This window comes from Dama dama, chromosome 17 (genome assembly GCF_033118175.1).
Source record: "Dama dama isolate Ldn47 chromosome 17, ASM3311817v1, whole genome shotgun sequence".
Taxonomy (NCBI): Eukaryota; Metazoa; Chordata; class Mammalia; order Artiodactyla; family Cervidae; genus Dama; species Dama dama.
Window position 1 is genome coordinate 47,421,916 of NC_083697.1, and position 25,009 is coordinate 47,446,924.

Genomic DNA, 25,009 nt, shown 5'->3' on the forward strand with positions numbered 1-25,009 from the left:
GTTACCAAAGAAAAACAAAAAAAAATTTTTAATTATCTTAAATTTTTTAAAAATTTAAAAACTGAAAAAACTTAAAAAATTAAAACCACAATGATCTATCACAGCACAGCCACCAGAAGACCAAAACTAAAGATTGAAAATACCAAGCACTGGCAAGGATATAGAGCAATTAACACTCATTACTGGTGAGACTGTAACCCAATAAAACCAGTTTGATCATTTGCATGGCATTACTTCACAGCATACAGATGCCTACAACTTAGCAATTCCACTCCTGTATGCACATGTCCATCAAAAAACATGTTCATAAATATGTTGTTGTTGTTCAGTTACTCAGTCGTGTCTGACTCTTTGCAACCACATGGACTGTAGCATGCCAAGCTTTCCTGTCCTTCACTATCTCCCACAGTTTGCTCAAACTCATGTCCATTGAGTCAATGATGCCATCCAACCATCTCATCCTCTGTCATCTCCTTCTCCTCCTGCCCTCAATCTTTCCCAGCATCAGGCTCTTTTCCAATGAGTTGGCTCTTCGCATCAGGTGGCCAAAGTATTAGAGCTTCAGCTTCAGTCCTTCCAATGAATATTCAATGTTGATTTCCTTTAGGATTCACTGGTTTGATCTTCTTGTTATCCAAGGGACTCTCAAGAGACCTCTCCAGCACCACAGTTCAAAAGTATTATCAATTTTTCAGGACTGAGATTTCTTTATGGTCCAACTCTCACATCCATACCTGACTACTGGAAAAACCATAGCTTTGACTAGACAGACGTTTGTCAGCAAAGAGATGTCTCTGCTTTTTAACTCACTGTCTAGGCTTGTCATGGCTTTACTTCCAAAAAGCAAGCATCTTTTAATTTCATGGCTGCAGTCACCGTCCACAAATATTTACAGCAGTTTTTTCCTGATATCCAGAACCTCGCAACAACTCAAAAATCCATCAATGCACAAATTCTGATATCTTCCTACTATGGCCTGTGTGTATGCTAAGTCGCTTCAGTCGTGTCCAACTCTATGATTCCATGGACTATAGCCCACCAGGCTCCTTTGTCCATGGGATTCTCCAGGCAATAACACTGGAGTGGGTTGCTATGCCTTCCTCCAGGAGATCTTCCTGACCCAAGGATTGAACCCATGTCTCTTACATCTCCTGAATTGGCAGTCAGGTCCTTTTACCACTAGCACCACCTGGGAAGCCAACAAAACGGCCTATTATGAAGGAAAAAGAAAAAACAATAACCTGCTACCACATGTAAAAACAAAGATGAATATCACAGACATAATGATGGGAAAGAAACCAGATACAAAGAGTGCATGCTATACAATTCCAATTATATGGAATTAAAGAGCAGATGAAACCTACCTAGTGATACACATCAGAAGGCTATTTCTTGAAATGACAGTGAAAATTTACTAGAAAGAAACATACCAGAGCTTCCGAATGCTCAAATAAAAGTCTTTATCTTGATGGCAGCTAAACATGTAGGTTCACAGGTAAAAATACCACTAAGCTATATAGTTAAGATCTGTGAACATCAATCAACAGTTCAATTTAATGAAAAAAGGAAAAGTTTTGGTTTCCCTTTATTAATTCTACTTCAGATAATTTATGATACAGATTTTCTAATGTGTAAAACCATTCTATACACAGACATTATTAGAAACAAACAATATAGAGAAATGCCCAAATAAATGATGGTGAGGTCATAAAGTAATATTCAGAGACAAAAAAGAATGAGAAAGCTCTCTAACACTTAAGTTTTCAGAAAGGAAATCCAGTAGCGGGATTAAGAAGACATTTGTGGAGTCTGAACTCCAACTCCACACTAACTACCTTTGTCAACCTGGTCATGGTCCTTCACTTCCTTGGTTTCTCCATCTGTAAACTGGGGGTAATAATAGTAGCGCCACATTTCATGATGTGGTTATGATGACCAAATAGGTTAATGTAGGTAAAGCTTTAAGAGAACCCGGTGCATTAAGTACTTAATAAAAACTAACCACTGCCATCACTACCCTCATATCATCCTAAGAATATCACCAACAGAAGGCAGCGTCATCAGTGTTAAGATATATTGTTCCATGGTTATCATCATCCTTGCCATAAGATATACTGCTTCATGGAAACAGGCATGGTTTAGAATGTTTGTAGCATGCTACCTTCATATAAAAATGCAAGAAAACAGGATCATGTATTCATTTTGTTGTAATATATGTGAAAGTCCTTCAATAATGTGTAAAAAAAAACGATTAAGGTTATCTATTCTGTGGAGAAGAGACAAGAGTGTCAGTTTAATTTCTCACTGCATATTAGTTAGAAATAATTCAAACATTTGATCCATGTGAGTATAATACCTACTTAAGAATTATATAAACAATGCTAACATTCATGTTCAATTATAGAGTAAATGAAACCACAGTTTGCCTTGAAAAAAAACTAAAGATGTAAAAACAAATGAGTGCTCTCTGGTTTCATGTGTTTCTAGGTGAATATAATAACAAAGGAGAATCAAGATATAGTGGTTATTTTATCTTCACTACTAATACCAATTAAATAGTAAGTACTACCATGAATAATTTGGCCCTCCTCATTAAGTTTTTTTGTTCCCTACTGACCTCTGGTCAACTGGTTATTTCTGATCACATAATTCAAACAAACTCAATCTCTACCTAACTTTTTCCTCTGAGAACTTGGAATATACATGGTTATTGCAGGATGCCTACTGACCTATGTTATCTGTCTAGAACTATGAATATCTATTTGAGATTTTCAAACAAATATATTCTTTTCATTTCATTTCCTAAATACACATTTTTTTAAAAAAACCACAGCAGGAAAAGCTTTACGAGCTAGCTGCCAATAAAGGAATTTAGACTTGCTAAATAAAATCCTACATTAAAGCAGTTCTCCAAAAAAAATAGGATTTTATCTATTATTCAAAACGGTGTCAGGCAAAGAAAAAAAGATGTTGACTTCCAATTTTTAAAGCTATGTTTTCTAATTCAGACATGACTTTATTTAAGAGTAGGCATGATTTCATTAACTTTGCCTTCATGTTTCATCAGCAACTCCAAAAATGCCGTATACTAACTTTGACAATTTTGTCAACAATTTCAAATCCTTTTCACCTTGCTACCTCTAGGTGGCACAGTTATATTTAAGAAAAGAGAAAGGATATTCTTTGAAAATAAAAAAAAAAAAAACCTAGTGCTGTATTTTAGCTTTAAGAATTGTGTATTACATTTTTTAAAAGATTAAAAGTATGAAAGATAAAAGAATAGCTTATTCCTTCAAGAAAAGGATTATACTAATTTAAACTGTGGAGAAGAACAGCTAGGAAGTTCAAAAATAGATGTTTTAACTGGTATTAAATAAAAATAAAAGTTTCACATGGTACATTATCATGTCTTAAACACTGAAGTTTATAAAATGCCTTTTGTTGTGTGTCTGCATTTCATTTCTCCTGCCCAACTTTTTCTAGTTAACTACTAAAAAAATTTCAAATGCTGCTGCTACTGCTGCTGCTGCTAAGTCGTTTCAGTCATGTCTGACTCTGTGCGACCCCAAAGACGGCAGCCCACCAGGCTCCTCCATCCCCGGGATTCTCCAGGCAAATGATGCCACATCTCTCTTATTTCTCCTTCAGTACTTCTCGGTTCCACGTTATTTTATAATCAAAACCTGAATGAGAAAATACTTTCAAACTGAAAGAGTAAATGCTTCATATTTTAATTACTGCTTCAAGCATTCTTTGAAAGCTGACTATAAAACAATAAAATGTGAACTTACAGAAACCAGACTTAGACTTAAAGAACTCAAACATCTATTTGTGAAGAGAATCCTATACTATTAACACTAAACCCAAAAGGAGAGATGACTTACATCAACACAGCTGAGTCCTTTCCTAGTGTAGACCCCACCCACTGTCTGCTGGGTTAAATAACACACACATTAATCTTTCTGCCCTGCTTGATAATCTACTTACTCCTCTGCCTGTTCGGGACACTAGGTAGGTAGCCTAACTTGAGGAGCAAAGAGAAAACCAAAATATAAAGCTGAAGAAAATCTACTCCAATTAAAGCATGCTTCAAGACCATTTCCAGTGAAAATGCTCTTTTGTAGTTTTAAGAAAAGAAAATTCACTTAGAGTAAATATCATGTTTCAAGATTATTTGGTGCTTTGATAAAATGTTGTCTAGATAACAGATTCAGAGCTGGTGGCAGAAATCAAAACAGAAGCGTCCTTACTCCCAGGCTAGCCTCAAGCCATTGCTAAAAAATGTCCTTCATGTTCATCAGTAATTTCTTCCACTCTGCTCTAAATGCATGCATACGTGCTTCAGGATGTTAGTATCTTAGAATAACCACAATATGCAATAAAAACTAGCACAGCTAATTTCATAATTATCAACTCAAGAGATCAGATTCACATAAATGATCCATTAATAAAAAGATATGTTAATAACTAGCTATTTCACAAAAGATTAATAAACACAAAAATAGTAAATAACAGAAAACATTAACTTGATTAGCATTAAAGTTGAAGACATTTGTGTCAGTGCTGCTGCTTGCAGCAACTAAACTGAAATTATCACCATTACTCTAAATACAAAAAAGGAATCTAAAAAATTATGATGTGTAGTGGGATGAGGCACTAAATAGCAAAGTAGGAAAATCTCTCACTATTCATTGTGTGAGAGTGAAAGTGTTAGCCGCTCAGTTGTGCCTGACTTTGCTACCCCACGGACTGCAGCCCTCCAGGCTCCTCTGTCCACGGAATTCTCCAAGCAGGAACACTGGAATGGGTATCCACTCCTTTCTCCATGGGATCTTCTTGACCCAGGGATCGAACCCATGTCTCCTGTACTGCACGCAGATTGTTTACCGTCTGAGTCACCAGGGAAGCCCATCATTGTGTGAAGAAAAAGTGAAAGTTGTTCAGTCGTGTCCGACTCTTCACGACCCCATGGACTATACAGTCCACGGAATTTCCAGACCAGAATACTGGAGTGGGTAGCCTTTCCCTTCTCCAAGGGACCTTCCCAACCCAGTGATCGAACCCAGGTCTCACGCATTGCAGGCGGATTCTTTGCCAGCTGAACCATCAGGGAAGCCCCGTTTACTGTGTATCTTTGGGCAAATGAATCGCTCTTGATTAAGAGTTGGACAGCATGTCTCCAAATTTTAAGGTCAAGGTCTAGTTGAATTGATTGGCTTAAAGTTTACTGAAAATTCCCATACCCAATTCAATCCCATATATTTCACTTAGTAGTAACTCAATTTCCCTTTAAAATCAGAATGATATCAAATGTCACCTCTTTCTTAATTAAAGGCAGCAATTTATGTTAAAAGTTAAAAAAAAAAAACAATCATTTGAGCTTAACTATGCATAGGGAAGAAATTCGAATGCTTAGTGTTTATGCATTAACAACTGCCGTACCATTAAAACTGCATAGTTACTAAGGGAGTAGCACTGAATGCTGGTGATATTTTCATCCGAATAGAGTATATGGCACCCATCTGACTTCCAGCCTCCTTGTCCATTCAGCAGATCGAAATCCCACTGGGCAGCCACAGCATCTGCTCCATGCGCAATTCGACGCAGCGTCACATTAACGGGGATGTGGTGGGTATCAACGTTCACACCATCTGGAGGAAATGGGAAATAAAAATATTTCTGAAACAAATTTCATGAACAATTAAATGTCAACATACACGAATGGGCATTCTGCAAATATCTTTTTTCCTCTAGTGACTCATTAAAAAGAGAAGGAACAAAAATAAGCATCTTTAGGAGCAGGGAATGATCGAGTCGTGCTGTCCAGTGACTACAGGAAGACATATGCCACAGACAAACCTATTTTGGTGAGAATCACGGGGGTAACCACTGTACGCCGTTTTCCATCATCGGCCAAATTTGTTGAATTCCCGGTGGCCGGAAAAAGCTTTCCGTTGCGGAATGCGATGAGCTGCAGCTTATAGAGAGAGTCATCACTTGGTCTGACTTCTCTTTTTTGCTTTGGTGAGAAAAGGGAAGGAGGAAGCTGAATAGAAGCCTCCACAATAGTGTTCTGAAAATATATTAAAAAAAAAAAAAAAAAAAAACAGAAGAGTTGCTATCTTAGTAGGTTAAAACCAGAAATATTTTAGACAGCTATGAATACTGTTTAGTTATATGCTGAATACAGGTCTTAAATATATGAGTGAGATTTAGTAGTTAAAACAATTTATTCATTAAGTGAAATGCGTAAAGATCATTTAATAGCACAGAACAAAAGAAGTAGAAAATCAAGAGAAATGCAAACTCTATTTCAAAGCATTAAAGTAGTAAGCAAGGGATTATTTCAAAGTGAATTTTCCCCTGATACTGTATACTGCTGAAGTAAACAGCATTAAACAGAAGAAGATCTCAGCGATCACTCTATGAATTTTACAATGACAAAACATGGTGAATGAGCACAAAGGGAGCATATCACAAATGTGAGTATAATTAATTTGGGCTTATGAAAACTTTAAGGTGATTTATGATAGATTCCGGCTGTCAAGGAACAGAAGAAATTACACAAAAACATAACAGAACTTTAGACTCAGAAACACATTAGGTTTACAAAAACAGTCACAAAGAGGAACAAGTGAAAATGCTGGCTGGGCATTGACTGTTCTTCAGATTTCTTTATTAGGGATTTTTAAATTATAAATTATTCAGCATTTAATGAAAAATAAATCTGTACCCCAAGGAGGCAAATAATAATCTAAAAACTTCCCTATTTTAAGGACTCATCACAGAGCCTTTCTCTTGGCATCAACCTCTCTCTCCAACCCAATGTTCATGATGCCAACAGAATTTCCTCTTCAACAAATCTATTTTTATTTCAGTTCAAGTAACACCTTGGCTCCCAAATGTTTAGAAAATACGGCCAAAAATTCTCAAGAATGCCATTTAATTTGGCTAAAATCCTTGCCTCAAATTCATCTCCTAACACTCCCTACACCATAACCTATGACTGGGCCACAGTGAGTTTATCACTTTTTTGGGGGAGGGAGGGGGTCACATTGACAGAAAAATATATATACTTTTTAATTTATTTATTTTAATTGCAGGCTAATTACTTTACAATGTTCTGGTGGTTTTTGCCATACACTCACATGAATCAGCCATGGGTGTACATGTGTTCCCATTCTGAACCCCACTCCCGCCTCCCTCCCCATCCCATCCCTCAGGGTCATCCCAGTGCACCAGCCCTGAGCACCTGCCTCATGCATCCAACCTGAACTGGCGATCTGTTTCATATATGATAATACACATGATTCGAGTTTATCACTTTTTGACATCCCCTGCTTTTTTTCCTTTTCTATTTTACTTATTTATTTTTGGCTGTGCTGGCTCTTCACTGCTACACAGGCTTTTCTCCATTGTGGCAAGTGGGGACTCCTCTTCAGTTGCAGTGCCTAGGCTTCTCACTGCAGTGGCTTCCCTTCGTTCCGGGGCACAGGCTCTATAGGTTCAGGCTTCGGTAACTGGCGCCCACGGGCTCATCACTGGCAGCTCCCGGGCCCCAGAGCACAGGCTCAATACTTGCGGCACACGGCTTAGCTGCTCCACGGCATGTGACATCTGCCAGGATCAGGGATCCAACCCGTGTCTTCAGCACTGGCAGGCGGATTCTTTACCACTGAGCCACAAGGGAAGCCCCATCCCCTGATTCCTAGATGCTACTGAGCACAAGCCAGTATCTCTGGCTGAAATGCCCCATGATTCTCTTATCTGGTAAGCTCAAACTGCTCAGATTCTGATTTTTTAGTAGGTTAGTTCTGCTGCTCCTGCAAAGGATGGATCAGGACGAGAAAGGCTGGCAGCCAAGAAGAGAAGGACTTTGCAAGGTTTTATTAACAGGGCTTTTGGGGGTGATTAACTACATCACTACTCCAGGTACTGCTCCCTATTCTGGACTCGGGCAGCAGTCTGCACACAGCATAGCATAACTGAAGTCCTAAAGTATCACAGTCTAACTGACTGTCTACTCCTCTTAAGGAGGGTGAGAGAACTTTCGAATGTAGATAATCTCATTTATTTTGGGACTGCCTATGTTAATAATAGTTCCTGGCACTAGCATTAATAAAAGTAGCCCATTGTTTATGAAATTAATGAAAGTCTGTGTGGCATTTTTAAGGTTCTACTGAAGCAAATGATTGACTTAGGAATTAGTTCTTAACTACTGTGCTTAAAACAGTGTTGTAACACAGCAGATAACCATAAATATCTGCTGAAAGCATTTTTGAAGTTTGAATATTGACAGGTGAACATTACTGTTAAATTGCAGATGACAAGAAAACATTTAGTAGAAATATTACATCTAAGAAAACATATAATAAGGTTTCTACTATTCTCACAAATACAGCTTGATAGGAAAACAAAGATATTACCAATTCATTCACTAACATAGTTAACTTCTATTAAGTATATAAATTTATCCTAAGTATATAAAGATGCATGCCAAAACAGAAAAACATAAACAGATCGATTTAATTAGAAGGTCAAAATCCTGATGAAATGTTACATGCTGGACATTTATCAAAACTTAAGTATTTAAAAGTCCATAAAATAATTCTAGTATGAACACAAAATAACTTGAAAACAAAGCACAGTTCTCTGGAAAGTATTCCTTATGATAAATCAAATTAATTTAATAAAGAAAGTCATACTTTACTTTCTAAAAGAGGCTGAAAAAGGAAATGACAATTACAGTTTCTACAAGTCCAATTTTTCTTCTATATAAACTGGCAAAACCAATCGGACAACAAAATCTAAAAAACTCTGGAGTAAGGAAAAATCCCTGAGAAATGAGAGCTACAAATTCAAGGCTGTTACATGTTTATAATTTATAAGCTATCCTTCAAAGTCCTATAAAGAGTATTGTCAAATAATAATTATAGGTCCCTTGGGGTAGCCTAGGGGAGATGGAAAAGCAAACTTCACCTGTATCAACAATATTTTTATAATAGATATGTAACACTTGCATATTTAATCTCTTTAAAAGAAGTATACTGATCATTTATTATAGAAAGGTTGTAAATCTAATGAAAAAATTCACCAAGGAGGACATCCCTGGCAGTCCAGTGGTTAAAATTCTGTGCTTCCAATGCAGGGAGTGAGGGTTTGATCCCTGGGTGAGGAACTATGATTCCACATGCTATGTGGCATATCCAAAACTAAGGGACATATTTGATACATTTATTGTGACTATACATTTGCCACTTAGCCTGAAGACAAAATCACAAAGGTTATAATTTCATTTAACCATATATTCATTTTGAAATGTATATATACCTAATGTATATAGTGTGTGTATATATATATATATATAATATATTATATATAATGTATATAGTATATATATATAATATATTCTATATATAATGTATATATAATATATACCTAATGTATATATACCTAACACAATATAAAAGGATTAAAATAAAAGAAAAAAGAGTGACTTTTAAAAAAATAAAATAAAATGTATGGGTTACAGAAATGGAAATTGATATAAAACATATAAACTATAGCTACTAAATTAGAAAAGTTTCTTTTCAAAAGGCTTGGGAAGCCCTCTTACACTGTTGGTGGGAATATATGTTGATGAAGTCACTATGGAAAACAGTATGGAGGTTCCTTAAAGAATTAAAAAATAGAGTTGCCATATGATCCAGCAATCCTACTCCTGGGCATATATCCAACAAAACAAAATTCAAAAAGATACCTGCACTCCTATGTTTACAGCACACTATTCACAATAGTCAAGACATGCAAACAACCTAAATGTCCACTGAGATGAATAAATAAAGAAGATGTGGTATATACACACAAATGAGATAGTACTCAGTCATAACAAAATAAAATAATGCTATTTGTGGCAACAAGGATGGAACTAGAGATTACGACACTAAGAGAAGTCAGAGAGACAAATATCATAGATATCACTTACATATGAAATCTAAAATATGACACAAATGAACTTACCTACGAAACAGCAACAGACACACACAGAGAGAACTGACTTAAGGCTGCCAAAGGGACTAGGGGAAGGACGGACTGGGGTTTCCGTGTTGGCAGATGCAAACCTTATATACAGACCAGGTAGACAAGGTCTTACGTATAGCGCAAGGAATTACATTTAACATCCTGTGATAATCATAATGGAAAAGAATATGAATATAAATATATATATGTATTTATATAACTGAATGACTGCTGAACAGCAGAAATTACCACAAATTATAAATCAACTATCCTTCAATTAAAAAAAAAAAAAACTCTTTCAGAAAGACAAGTTTTTGGTGTCTATTACAATATCTATTGAAGACTATATGCCACCCCTGGGGGGTTGGGGGGGGAACATGGGATCTGAAACAAGAAACCAGAATTTGGGTCGCAGCGTCACCAGGAAGTAGTGGCTAGACACTGCCAAATTTTGTCTACCCTCTGAGTTGCATTTGTTACATATACCTAATGACCTTCCTAACCAATAGTTGTGAGGACCAAGTGGGATCATAACCATGACAAGCATGAAAGGCAATGAAAGGTGGTGTTTTCATCATCATTTCAGGCATAGCTTATAATATTGCACTTTACAGATACTGCATTTTGGGGGTGGGAGGAGTTGTTCGTTTTGATTTTAACAAATGGAATGTTTGTGGCAATCCTACATTGTCAGATGGTTATCATTTTTTAGCAAAAAAAAGTATTTTTTATTTAAAACATGTACATTGTTTTTTCCCCTTCGTGGATCACGACCTTGTCAAGGCAAAGGAGCTTGCATTACCCAGTGAAGCCTAGAGCCATGTCGTGCAGGGTCACCCAAGATGGACGAGTCATAGTGAGTAGTTCTGACAAAATGTGGTCCACTGGAGGAGGAAATGGAACACCATTCCAATATTCTTGCCACGAGAACCCCATGAATGGTATGAAAAGGCAAAAAGATGACACCAGAAGATGAACCCCCAAGGTCGGCAAGTGTCCAATGTGTTACTAGGCAAGACTGGTGGGCAATTACTAGTAGCTCCAGAAAGAATGAAGAGGCTGGGACAAAGCAGAAACAACACTCAGCTGTGGATGCATCTGGTGGTGAAAGTAAAGTCCAAGGTCATCAAGAATAATATTGCACACGAACTTGGAATGTTACGTTCATTGTTGTTGTTCAGTCACTATGTTGTGTCCAACTCTTGAGACCCCATGAACTGTACCACGCCAGGCTGCCCAAGTTAACTGGACATGGTCAAGCAGGAGATGGAAAGAGTGAATAGCAACATCTTAGGAATCAGTCAACTAAAATGGACGAGAATGGGTGAATCTTAATTCAGATGACCTACCTACCACTGTGGGCAAGAATCTCTTAGAAGAAATGCAGCAGCCACCATAGTCTACAAGAGCCTGAAATGCAGTAGCAATCTCAAAACAACAAAATGATCTTCATTTGTTTCCAAGGCAAACCATTCAACATCACAGTAATCCAAATCTACGCCCCAACCACTAAGGCCGAAGAAGCTAAAGTTGACCAGTTCCATGAAAACCTACAACTAACATTAAAAAAAAAAAAAAAAAAGATGTCCTTTTCACCACAGGGGATTGGAATGCAAAAGCAGAAGTCAAGAGACACCTGAAGTAACAGGGAAGTTTGACCTTGGAGTACAAAATGAAGCAGGGCAAAGGCTAACAGAGTTTTGTCAAGAGAAAACACTGGTCATAGCAAACGTCCTCTTCCAACAACACAACAGACGACTTTATACATGGACATCACCAAATGGTCAATACCAAAAATAGATTGATTGTATTCTTTGCAGCCGAAAATGGAAAAGCTCTATAAAGTCAGCAAAAACAAAACCTGAAACTGACCGTGGCTCAGATCATCAGCTCCTTATTACACAATTGAGGCTTAAAATGAAGAAAGTGGGAAAAACCACTAGGCCTTCCAGGTATGACCTAAATCAAATACTCTGTGATTATACAGTGGAGGTGATGAATAGATCCAGGGATTAGATCTGGGAGACAGAGTGCCTGAAGAACTATGGACAGAGGTTCCTAACGCTGTACAGTAATATAGCCATAGTAGAGAACAAAGCCATACCAAAAGAAAAGAAATTCAAGAATGCAAAAGTGGTCAGGAGGAGGATTCACTAATAGCTGAGGAAAGAAGAGAAGTGAGAGGCAAGGGAAAAAGGCAAAGATATACCTAACTGAATGCAGATTTCCAGAGAAGAGCAGGGAGAGATAAGAAGGCCTTCTTAAATGAACAATGCAAGTAAACAGAGGAAAACAACAGAATGGGAAAGACTAGAGGTCTCTTCAAAAACACTGGAGATATCAAGGGAACATTTCATGCAAGGATGGGCACAATACACGAAGGAAATAATAAGGACTTAAAAAAAGTAGAAGAGATTAAGAAGAGGTGGCAAGAATACACAGAAGTACTGTTCAAAAAAGGTCTTAATGACCTGGATAGCCATGATGGCGCCATTACTCACCTGCAGGCAGACATCCTGGCGTGTGAAGTCAAGTGGGCCTTAGGAAGCATTACTATAAATAAAGCTAGTGGAGGTGATGGAATTCCAGCTGAGCTATTTCAAATCCTAAACGATGATGCTGTGAAAGTGCTGCACTCAATATGCCAGCAAATTTAGAAAACTCAGCAGTGGCCTCAGGACTGGAAAAGGTCAGTTTTCATTTCAATCCCAAAGAAGGACAATGCCAAAGACTGTTCAAACTGCCATACAATTGCGCTCATTTCACATGCTAGTAAGATGGTGCTCAAAATCCTTCAAGCTGGGTTTCAGCAGTATGTGAACTGAGAACTTTCAGATGTACAAGCTGGATTTAGAAAAGGCAAAGGAACCAGAGATCAAATTGCCAACATCTGCTGGATCCCAGAAAAATCAAAGGAATTCCAAAAAAACATCTACTTCTGCTTCACTGAACACATGAAAGCCTTGATTATGTGAATCACAACAAATTATGGAAAATTCTTAACGTGACTGGAATATCAAACCACCTTAACTGTCTCCTGAGAAACCTGTATGCAGGTCAAGAAGCAACAGTGAGAACCTTACATGGAACAATGAACTGGCTCAAACTTTGGAAAGGACAATGTCAAAGGTGCATACTGTCACCCTGCTTATTTAACGTCTCTGCAGAGTACATCATGCAAAATTGCCAGGCTGGATGAATCACAAGCTGGAATCAAGATTGTTGAGAGAAATATCAACAATCTCAGATATGCAGATGATACCACTCTAATGGCAGAAAATGAAGAGGAACTAAAGAGTTTCTTAATGAGCGGTAAACAGGAGAGTGAAAAAGCTGGCTTAAAACTCAACGTTCAAAAAACTAAGAACACGGCTTCTGGTCTCATCGCTTCATAGCAAACAGAAGAGGAAAAAGTGGAAGCAGTGACCAGTTTTATTTTCTTTGGCTCCCAAATCACTGTGGATGGTGACTGCAGCCATGAAATTAAAAGATGCTTGCTCCTTGGAAGTCAAGCTATGACAAACCTAGACAGCATATGAAAAAAAAAAAGCAGAGACATCACTTTACTAAGACAGGTCTGTATAGTCAAAGCTATAGTTTTTTCAACAATCATGTATGGATGTGACAGCTGGACCATAGAGAAGGCTGGGCGCCAAAGACTTGATGCTTTTGAACTATGGTTTTGGATGAGACTCCTGAGAGTCCCTTGCACTGCAAGGAGCTCAAACCAGACAATCCTAAATAAAATCAACCCTGAATATTCATTGGAAGGGCTGATGCTGAAGCTCCAATACTTTGGCCACCTGATGCAAAGAGCCAACTCACTGTAAAAGTCCCTGATGCTGGGAAAGACTGAAGACAAAAGAAGGGGACGACAGAAGATGAGATGGTTAGATAGCATCACTGACTTAAGGAACAAGAATATGAGCAAACTCCAGGAGATAGGGGAGGACTCTGACATGCTATAGCCCATGGTGTTGCAAAGAGATGGACAGGACTGAGCAACTGAAGAACAACACTATTTTTTAGGCATAATCAATCACACATTTAATAGACCAAGTATAGTGTAAATGTAACTTTTATATGTACTGGGAAACCACAAACTCATATAACTTGCTTCATTACAATATCTGTTTTACTGCAATTATCTGAAATCGAACCCACAATATTTCGGAGATCTGCCTATACTGTTGTAGGGTGGCAGGTGTTATCTGAAGCCTGGGGAGAGAAAATGCCTTAAAGTAACTGAATTACCATCTAGAACTTCACGTTCTGACTTCCACAGTTCAGAATTAGTTTTAACTTAAATAATCAAAACTGACAAACTATAAACACACATGAAATTAATGTCATCACTGAGCTCTTATCATGAATTTATTTGCATGCATTTCTGCTTACTTAGAATGACACTAAGAATAACATGGTAAGTATCATAAGGGATGTTAACGCAAATATTTCCACTAGATTTTATCATTCCTTGTGAAATAATCTGGACTCCGAAAACTACATAATTGATAATTTAAAATTTTCTGAAATCCTAATTTTGTTTAAATTTCTAGAAATTTTAGCAATGAAATTAGAATGGGTCAAAGAGTTAGCTGACTCAAACAGTAATTTGTTCATGTTTTCTTGACTATCTACTCACCGGATTTTAAGCAGATAGATGTTCAGATACATCCTAATTATTTTCTTATGTATAATTAGTTATTAACTGCATTCTACCTTTTGATTATCTCACTGCTGAAGATTAACAAGGATTATGCTTGCTTTTAGAATTTTTTTTAACTGACTTTACTAATTAAGTTTGGCTGTTAATTTTTATTCAATGATGTTTATTGGATGTTTCATTCCTCTACTCATGGCACTGTGCAGAATCTGGAGATAATGAAATAAGCTATGGTCCCTGACCTCAAATATTCAAAATTTAGCAAGGAAGAGACAGCAACAATGATAAAACAATACAAGCTTAACATGTATTAAGTGCTTGCCTGTACCAGGCACTGTTGTGTATGTCTACATATTTGACTCATTAAACCCTCTCAATAACCCTTTGAGTTTAACACCATTTCATGATCCCTATGTAAGAGAAAGGAACTGACATTCAAAGAGGTTAAGGTACTTGCCCAAGTCTGCACAGCTTTTAAGTAGGGGAGTAGAACATGAACACATTTTAGTAGTCATATCTTCTAGCTTCTCACTATAACTCAACTCACCAGCATATCAGCTTCTATTTATTCTGGACAATGAACAAAGCACTATGGAACTAACGGCTACAATCAATTCTGTCTGAGGAAAAAAAAAGGAAGCTGCCATCTGAACTGGTTCTTAGAAGAGAGTAACAGGTATTTCCCTGAGCAGGGTGATGACTAAGGGCATGAAAAGGGGCACATATGAAGGAAGGAAGTGTGAGAATGTACATGACTGGCTTAGAAATGAAAAGGACTTCATTTGGGCTAAAGCCCCCGATGGGATGACAGAAACGTGGGATGCATGAAGAAAACCTGATTTCCAAATTCCTGCCAAGAAAATTTTGAAAAACAAATTCCTTCTGGCTACATTAACAACTGAATTCAAAACACCAACAGTTACTAAAAGCTCTTAATATTTAATAAAAAAAAAAATAGGCAATATTTTGTGATGCTAACAAATCTGACTTATGGTACCAACAGTGGAAGGAAGCATCTGATAAAGAAAAAATTTAGATCGGATGCTGAAAGAGTCATAGCACAGGTTAATTCAATCTCCAAATGGTTGAATGACTGTGGGCCAGCACTGGAGGCCATCAGTGACATAAAGAGCAGCTCTGACCTCAAGCAACGCTCAGTCCAGGGCAGGAATAAGCAGCCCACTGGGCCCCTGTGTGTAACATGTGATGGCACAGAGATGAGCAGAGTGCTATGTGCAAAGCGAGGAAGAGAAATGAAGATGAGAATGGGAGAGGCAAGGACTGACCAGATGGACTTAGTTAGGATTCTCGAAGGTTACATCTTTCTGCTGGGTTGTTATCACAGAACCAAGCAGCTGGGGAAGGGAGGGGCATAGAGGAGCAGGGATTCTAGTAGAAGAATTAGCATGAGCCTGGCCTAAGTAAAACTGGTCAGTGGTTGGAAGAGACAATAAAGGAAGCTTTCTTTTACTAGACAAGAGCAGATAAATGCCAAATTATTAAGTTAACTGACAGCCAGCCTCCTAAACGACATGAAGAATTTATCGTGGGATCTGTGAGGTCACCTCCATGTTGGATAGATCCAGGGATGACGTTCACAATCAAACAGGGTGAACAGAGGGGAAGGTCCTAAAGGTCCTTGGTTCTGCAGGCCTTCAGTTGCTAGAGGGTGGACAGACTGGAGAGTGTTCCCAGAAAAAGGACCGGAATGTCAGCTGTGGAGGCACTCAGGGGGCTGGGGGGTGGGGGTGGCACAGCTATTCGCTGAAGGGTAAGGAAGCACGTCAACATTTCACTAACTGCCATAGTTGGACTGGTATGCATTGGCTGAATACTGCCCTAGGCAGACCAACCTGTAAGAAAAGCATGGATCTTTTTTTAATCAATTTAATTGGAGGGTAATTACTTTATAATATTTTGATGGATTTTGTCATATATGAAGAGTCGGACACGACTGTGCGACTTCACTTTCACTTTTCACCTTTATGCATCGGAGAAGGAAATGGCAACCCACTCCAGTGTTCTTGCCTGGAGAATCCCAGGGATGGGGTCGCACAGAGTCGGACACGACTGAAGTGACTTAGCAGTAGCAAACATGCCTACCCACCTTTTTCTGAAACCCCCTCCCACCTCCATCCCCACCCAATCCTTCCAGGTTGTCACAGAGCACCAGTTTTGGGTGCCCTGCTTCAGAAAAGCATAGATTTTTAAGAAGAACCTGGAGACACAGAGACTAAACAGAAGCTCTCGATGGTATGGGCAATATAGGATGAAAGCCCAAACTGGGCTGTGATGGTAATAAAGAAAGGAAAGACAGGACAATAGGGATTCAAAAAATATGCAGAAAACAACTCCAGTCAGGCTCCTACAGCTAAGGACTGCCTTTTTATGGGTTTAACTTTATATGCTAGCATGTTCTCCCATCCAAGGGCAATACAATCAATTATGACATGTTCAAGATGTCTAGTTAGTCCATTGATGGCATTAAAAAAAAAAAAAAAGCACAAGCAAAGAAGAGTAAAAACTGCCATCATATAAAGTCTAAAATGTGAAAGTTTTCCATTAAAATGCTAAGGCATTTTGCATTGTCAATGCAAAATTTTTTAACTGACTTTTGCGTCATGAAGAATATGTTCCTTAATCACTCGGTGTAAGCATGTCCATCTATGAAGCATGAATAATAGTGTGATGCATCCTTGGTTTGTGGCCACAAGATGATCTTAAAATGATGGAACAGTATGAAATTGACAAATTTAAGAGTGTTCATTTAAAGCTTTCTACTTCAGCAGGTAGAAACTCTCCTTACCCAGAGGGATAGGTTGTGAAATTGATGAAATGTTGAGTTTCATCATTTTTAATCCCTTCCTACCAACTGTGATCATCTAAGATAGAAGGGTTCATCAATTTTAAGTGTTCCTCAAAGACACACACCCCTCTCTTGTGGGCGCCTTCTGCACTATGTTTTTGCCAATACTACACTCTGAACAAAGGAGCAGACACTAAGGAGTTGCACGGCTAGGTGCAGACACTATCCAAGAGCCAAGAGTGATAAATATATCTTGTTAATTTTCCTCTGAATATACAGCATCAAGTAAATACATTATCATTAGACATTCTGATACAGTTGCGATAGCTGTCTTGGGCAGTGGGAGAAGTTAAGATTATTTCTAAATTAGGCAAACTGGCTCTCCTTATGGAGGTCACAAGTGTAAAGCATGACTCCAAACCCACTCCAATATTCTTGTCTGGAGAATCCCATGGACAGAGGAGCTTGGTCGATTCCCAATCCACGGGGTCGCAAGAGTCGGACACAACTTAGCAACTAAACCACCACCAGACTAAACCACTAAAATATGATAAAATATACTAATTCTTCATTTATCCATTCACTCATCCATTCAGTATTTATTGTGCTTCCTGTGTTCCAGGACACCTAAGACCTATTTGATTACTATGCAGGCATCAAGACTGGAATGCCTAGAGTATCGTTTGCAATATAATTAAGAAACGAACTATAAAAAAAGAAAGTACTGTGTAATTAAAAACCACCAAGAAGACAATTACACATAGCCACAAAAAACTCAATGAAAAAACACAGTTCCATTAGGGTGTCAAAACTGAACTTCCACCATTTGCTTCAATGTAGTTTAATAAAACACGCCTAAACCCCCAATTGTAAAAACCAATAAACATGCTTTTAATTTTGCTTGCTGCAGTGAAGTCGTTCAGTCGTGTCTGACTCTGCAGCCCCATGGACTGTAGCCTACCAGGCTCCTCCATCCATGGAATTTTCTAGGCAAGAGTACTGGAGTGGGTTGCCATTTCCTTCTCCAGGGGATCTTCCCGACCCAGGGATTGAACCCGGGTCTCCCACATTGAGGGCAGATGCTTTACCATCTGAGCCACCAGGGGAGGCCCAATTTATAAACACACACGTGTGTGCACTTCTGTGCAAAAAATCTTGATATACAGCTGGCTTGATTAAATGCCTGCACTTTCCCATTAGGCCCAGGAGCACAGAGCCACGGGCGCCGAATACTTTTAGGAAGTCTACAAAAACGTCTTCATGTCTTTAAAATCAGCAGCATAAAAATGAACTTTAAAGTCAAAGAAAATGTCTTAATATGTAACTAATATATTCATGCTTTTAAGACTCCAGTCATAAAATTAAATTTTGATACATTCATATGCAGAAACGGGTCCAGAGGGCAAAAACGCCTAGGTCCATGAAGGCCATGATGTGTTCCTTCTGTCTGAATTTCTTTCAAAACAAGAACAAAGGCAATTCTAATACACTTCTCCCTCCGAACAAACTTTAATAAAATTATTTTTGCAAAGCAGAGCATTGAAGTGCAGTCACTCTCCATATCCTCAAAGGACCGATTCCAGGATCCTCTCGGATACCAAAATCTGTGGATGCTCAAGTCTCTTCTTTAACATGGCATAGTATCTGTATATAACCTAGGCACACCCTCTGGTATACTTAGGTTAAATGATGTCTAGATTACTTATAATACCTACTGCAGGTGTTATACAAACAACTGTAAATATAATGCAAATCCTATGCAAATAGTTGCCAGCATGTAGCAATTTAAGTTTTGCTTTTTGGAACTTCTCAGGATATTTTTTTAAATTGGATATTTTCAATCTGCAGTTGGGCTGAATCTGTAGATACAGAACCTATGGATATGGAGGTACTGTATTCTAATCTAACTACAAAGCCTTAAATGACTACAGAATGTAACGTACCTTCAGAGCCAGACTTGAAAACGTGTTGGAAACGTTGCACTTAAAGCTCAGCTGCTTATCCAGGTTCCCATCGGGGTCTCGCCTCCCATAGTCGGACAGGCCTGTCCGGTCAGTGGCGGCCACTTTCTGGAACACGGTACATGTCATCCCAGTGAAGCCAGTAGCCTTGATGACATAAGCTTCCAGAGCAATATTGGGTGAATACTTCAAAAGTCAATCAAACAGGAGTTACAAAAGATTTATAACATGGGGGGAAAAAGCACTTTCAAAGACTTTTAAACACAAAATACTACATAAGCTAGAAGACAAAGCTTGAGCACTTACTAAACAAAGACACTGTGCAGATAACTGGCACATGCCAGCTACAGAAGGATGTCCTAAAATAACAAGATAACCCACGAAGAGGAAAAGAGTAACTCACGAAGTATGGAAGGCCAGATATAAATGAGAAGTCGATTAATAATTTGAAGAGGAGTTGCAGGAATCTATAAGCTGAAAATGTAAGTATCCTGATTAAAAGAAAAACAGCTAGAGAAATCAGTGGACCCCCTTAATGATCTTAGTACACTTAAAAGCTGCCTTATTCAACGCTTCATAACATCTTTACACTTCTTCCTTTCACAGCAACATCAACACTTAGCATTAAGTTTCACCAATAAAATCTTTATACAGACTCATGGCAAAGTTTTCTTCAGAAAAGGAAGGGAGGTGCTAGTCCAAATAGAAATAAATCAACAGATTTTGAAGGGCGAATTAGGCCAGAAAAGTCACCTGAAAAAGATGGCACCTGTCCTGACAATTTTAAGCAATGCAAGAGTGCGACTGAACTAGACAGTCTACCAAAACCTGTGGTCTGCCGATACAACCAACCATCCAGCCCATGTCCAGGAGCTTCTGGCACTGCTCCCACCTGTCAGAACCACGACCAGCCAACATGAGAAGCGACAGGCTGACCGGTTTCTTTTCCATCCAGCAAGATGACAGGAGGTGCTGGAAATTCCAGACAAAATGGCATCTCCTTCCTTTAAGGATGGTTAATTCTATGTTTACTATGGAGGCAGGGCACCATTTTAAGTGCCATATGTGGACAAAGTTCTCCTTTAAAACATTTTTTTTTTTTAAACATAGGACTTTCATGTAAGGTGTCTAAAATCTATCAGGAAGATTAAAATTTTTAAATATAAGAAGGTAGAATGTTTTCAAGTACCATAAATATAGTAGAGAATATCTGGCGGTTCCCCAAATTTTTAAGATTAAGAAATCTTTGCATTTAGTTTTGCCCCACAGATGACACAGTGTGAAAAATCTTACTAAATTCAATCATACTTACCTGAATATTGTATTTGAAATTTTTTATTACTCAAAGACACATTATAATTATGATAAATATGTGAAACCTCAGTTGAAAGAAAACTGCCATTTTGAAGTGCCCTTGAAGCCATGTCATCAGCAGATATATTGTTTCTCAGGAACTTTTTTATACTTTGAAATGGTGTGCAAATACCCTCTATGCCCTCTATTATACCTTTGGATTCTCAGGAGAATGAAGGAAACTCTTTGTGCTGAGTAATAAGCAAGGCTGAAGCACAGGATGGAAAATGGGTTTAAATAATCTGGGAGGACCAAGTGTGGCCCTCAAACTGGCAAGCTCATTTCAAGTAAGGTCACAGAGAGCACCTACCCTATACTATGTTGTCCTCACAGGAGCCAGTCTAGGCCTCCATCCTGTTTATTATTCAAGAAAGTAATACTAAACTTAACTGAACAAAAGGATCAATAAAACACAGCCTCATCAAAAAGGTTCCATCAATTAATGGAAAGACAGTAATTTTGAATTGTATAAAATCATAGGAGGAGGTAGAAAACATTCAACGAACCCACTAAAATAGTTAGAAAATGAAAAGCATGGGCCAGAGCAGAGTATGACTGCTAAAAGAATAAAATAAAGCATTAGTTATCATAGTTCCCACATTTATCATATCTACATTTTAGAACAAAGAAAGTAAGCAGTACACCAAGAAATTCTGCACAAACAAAATTTAAGATTATTTAACAGAGTGATCATTGCTGTTGGTTAGTCACTAAATCGTGTCCAAGTCTTTTATAACCCCCCTGGACTGTAGCCTGCCAGGCTCCTCTGTCCATGGGATTTCCCAGGCAAAAATACTAGAGTGGATTGCCACTTCCTTCTCCAGGCGAATCTTCCCAGCTCAGGGATCAAACCCGCATCTCCTGCATTGGCAGATAGATTCCTTACCACTGAGCCACCAGGAAAGCCCAAGAGTGGTTATTACATATAAAAAACTCACTTCCCCCAAAGTGGAATTGACTGAAAAATGTCAATAGGTTCACAAGAGTTGGGGGGAATCCTAGTTCCCTTTGAAATTGAAACCTGGGCAAGCAATCAAGCACTGTCTCAAAACATCCTTCAGGGCCCTGAAGTCAGTATCAGCTAGGATAGGAGGGCAAGGCTATGGAGTTCTTATTTGTGTTGCGGAAAGTGTCAGAGGATGAGATGGTGGTAACTGTTCAAATTACAAATTAAGCCCAGTTACCAAGAAAACAGACTATTCAGAAGCAAAACTGTCTTTTTAAATGTCTGAAAACAGGAAATTTTGTAATAATCAGCAGTAACAAAATCCCCACCCCATAGTGGGGATGAGACCTATCTATTTTGAGGTTAGAGCTGATTTCAATGAACCTTTTCCTTAGAAACCAAGGATAACGTGACACTTACTGTTGAATAAACATGAGCTCCGTTTGCCAGTCGGTATGTGGCAATGCGCTGCAGACACTGAACAATTCTACTGCAGGCTTTGGCCTCCCTCTGCGCCAGCCCCAGGACACGTTCATCAGCCAACATGATGTTACTTGCAATGTCAACCATCACATCGCCGAGCTAGCAGGCGTGCAGGAGAGAAAAGGAAGATCTTTAACGCCCACACAGGAGGCTTTACATCATCAAAATCTTAATGAGACACCAAGATGGGCATTCAGTCTAAATTTTCAGAGGAAAACCCACCAGGCACTTCACTCATCTCTCATTAAGGCATCTTCAGACAGGAAGAGCACAGTCATTATAACCATTTGGTAATATTTAGCTCAAAACAGTGTACTCACGTAACCACCAAATCATCAGTGAAAAGAGCGACATGTAGTACTCAAATTGACAGGTTGAGGGTGGAGGGTGCAGTGAGGGAGTGGGGGGGAGAAAGGCATTTATACTAATCAAGGGGAAGAAAATCACATGATTCTCAGAATAAACAGATCTCAACTGTGTCTGGAAAAACACTTACCTTCTTTTTGCATAAGTGTTACTTAATACGATCAAGAAGTATCTGGCGCAACATTAAATCAACTATACTTCAATTAAATTTAACTAAAAATAAAAGAATATACTGGCGACCTCTTTAGCATCCTGTCATGTTTAAAACTCTAGGTCTGTCCAACTACTGTGAGTTCTCTGTATGCGCTGGGCCATCACATGAGTCTGTGCACACATGGTTCCCTTTCTCTTTATCTTGAATGAGCCGCTTCTTCCCTGTCTCCCAACTCAAGGGATGCTTTTAGATTCAGATGGTCACAAAAAGAAATGAATCCCCAAAAGTGTCCACTTTCCCACTGCTTGTTTGTTTCATTTCCTGAATTCTTTTCTTTAGCTCAGTTCATAACTTACAGATGTAAACATCTGTCAGGCCACACCAGTGAACTATCGATGGGCTGTCGTTGCTGGTGACTTGTCCGTCTCGTATCAGAGAAGTGCACTGAACAGTCCAGGATAAGGAGACAGCCTGTTGCCGGGAGGGTCTCCTATTGGGCAAAATGTTCACGAGAGCCAGAGCACACCAGCGTTCTGGAGGCAGCGCTGGAGGACTGACAAGCTGGCAGGTCCTCTAACCAAGAAAAAAGCCTCAAAAGCCCCAAAGCCAAGCCAGACTGCCAAGGCCATTTCAGCAGATGTCTTTTCATCACCCCAGAAGAGCCCAGCTGAGCTTTTCAACCCTGTTCTGCCTCCAATACTCTTCCCAGGGTGTGTAATTATGAGGGCTCAGGTGGGTCTGGAAAAAGATCAGTCCTCCCCACCCATGCTTCACTTCAGGAAGAAGACAAGCCTGCGGGAATCTACCGGATTCCACCCCCGAGCCGTGGAGCAGGGCTGGCACCTCCCATACTTTCTTGCTTTATTTGTGAAACAAGGATAATAACCATCCTGTCTTTTCTGAATGTTGTGAAGATTAAGCTCCACTAATAACTGTAAGGCTCCTCAAACTATGCCTTGCACATGGCAGGCATTCAAAACACAGCTCTAATTTTACTGCTCTTTTTCTTTTTTTTTCATTTCCATCCCAAAATAAGTCTCTTTGAGAATGACAGGCTCTAGAAGTGTTAAGAGGGGTACATTTTTAAAGTCTATATGTTCATGTATAAAGAGGAACAATGTACCTGGCAAAACTGCCTCTTGCTCCTCTGTAAAGCCCCATCACCTCATCCAGTTCAAATACAGTTAATTGACTTCATGCTGCCGTTACCATCATGTGTCACAATTCTGTCCTTATTTTAATTCCAATATAAACATGTTGGGGCAGGGACAGCACAATGTCCTACTTATATTCATACTCATTCATTAGTGTAACTCCTAGTATAAAAGCCAATAGCTATATAATACCCATTCACTCCCTGACTAAATATTTATTGAGGACCAAGGTGAGCCAGACACTATCCCAAGCAATGGAGATACAGCAGTGAGAGAAACATAAAAGATCTATTTTGGAGTCTATATCTATCAGGAAAATATATAACAAGCAAGTAAATACAATTTTTTCTAAGTGACTAGGTTGTGATACCTGCAAGAGATGAAAAAAACAGAGTAATAAATGACAGATAGAATTTAACTGCAAAACCCAATTTTAATGGACTCACATATTCTCTCAAGAGGCAACTCATTCAAACCCGAGACATGAACAAGATCAACTGCCAAAGAATTAAGAACCTATAATCAAACTATGTAGAATCCTGAGTCTGCTCATTTGATACAATTTATGAAAACACCGGACTTTCCTGGTGGATTAGATGGTAAAGCGTCTGCCTACAATGCAGGAGAACCGGTTTCAATCCTTGGGTCAGGAAGATCTCCTGGAGAAGGAAATGGCAACCCACTCCAGTATTCTTGCCTGGAAAATCCCATGAACGGAGGAGCCTGGTAGGCTACAGTCCATGGGATCACAAAGAGTCAGACACGACTGAGCAACTTCACTTTCTTTTCACTTTCATGAAAACACCAGCACCTCAGAATATATTCCTAAAAATAATCGGTATGGGGGTAAATTTCACTTTAACAGAAATGCTTATTTCTGGAGCCATGAAGATGGGTGGTGACCCCTGCATGTGTGAATCAGCCACTTACACAGCAACTGGAACAATAACTGCCACCTCTTAATGGGAATTCAGAGAAGCGAGAGAATTTGGTTACATTTTTACCTCTTATTCTTACTTTTCAAAACTGTATACAAAATAAATAAGGGATGACACTGTACAATATGTTCTATAGCTATCAGAAAAGAATATACAAGCAAC

General features: G+C 38.7%; 1 protein-coding gene across 1 annotated transcript in view; it reads right to left on the reverse strand.

Moving 5' to 3' along the window:
• ADGRA3 (adhesion G protein-coupled receptor A3) overlaps positions 1–25,009 on the reverse strand; it is a 126,110-nt gene that overhangs the window by 21,715 nt on the left and 79,386 nt on the right. Inside the window, exons 11-14 of the mRNA XM_061164469.1 lie at positions 22,173–22,334; positions 19,436–19,639; positions 5,860–6,073; positions 5,443–5,651 (exon numbers count right to left, since the gene is read on the reverse strand). Of these exons, the coding sequence (XP_061020452.1) occupies positions 5,443–5,651; positions 5,860–6,073; positions 19,436–19,639; positions 22,173–22,334 (789 nt within the window). The remainder of the gene's footprint in view (positions 1–5,442; positions 5,652–5,859; positions 6,074–19,435; positions 19,640–22,172; positions 22,335–25,009) is intronic.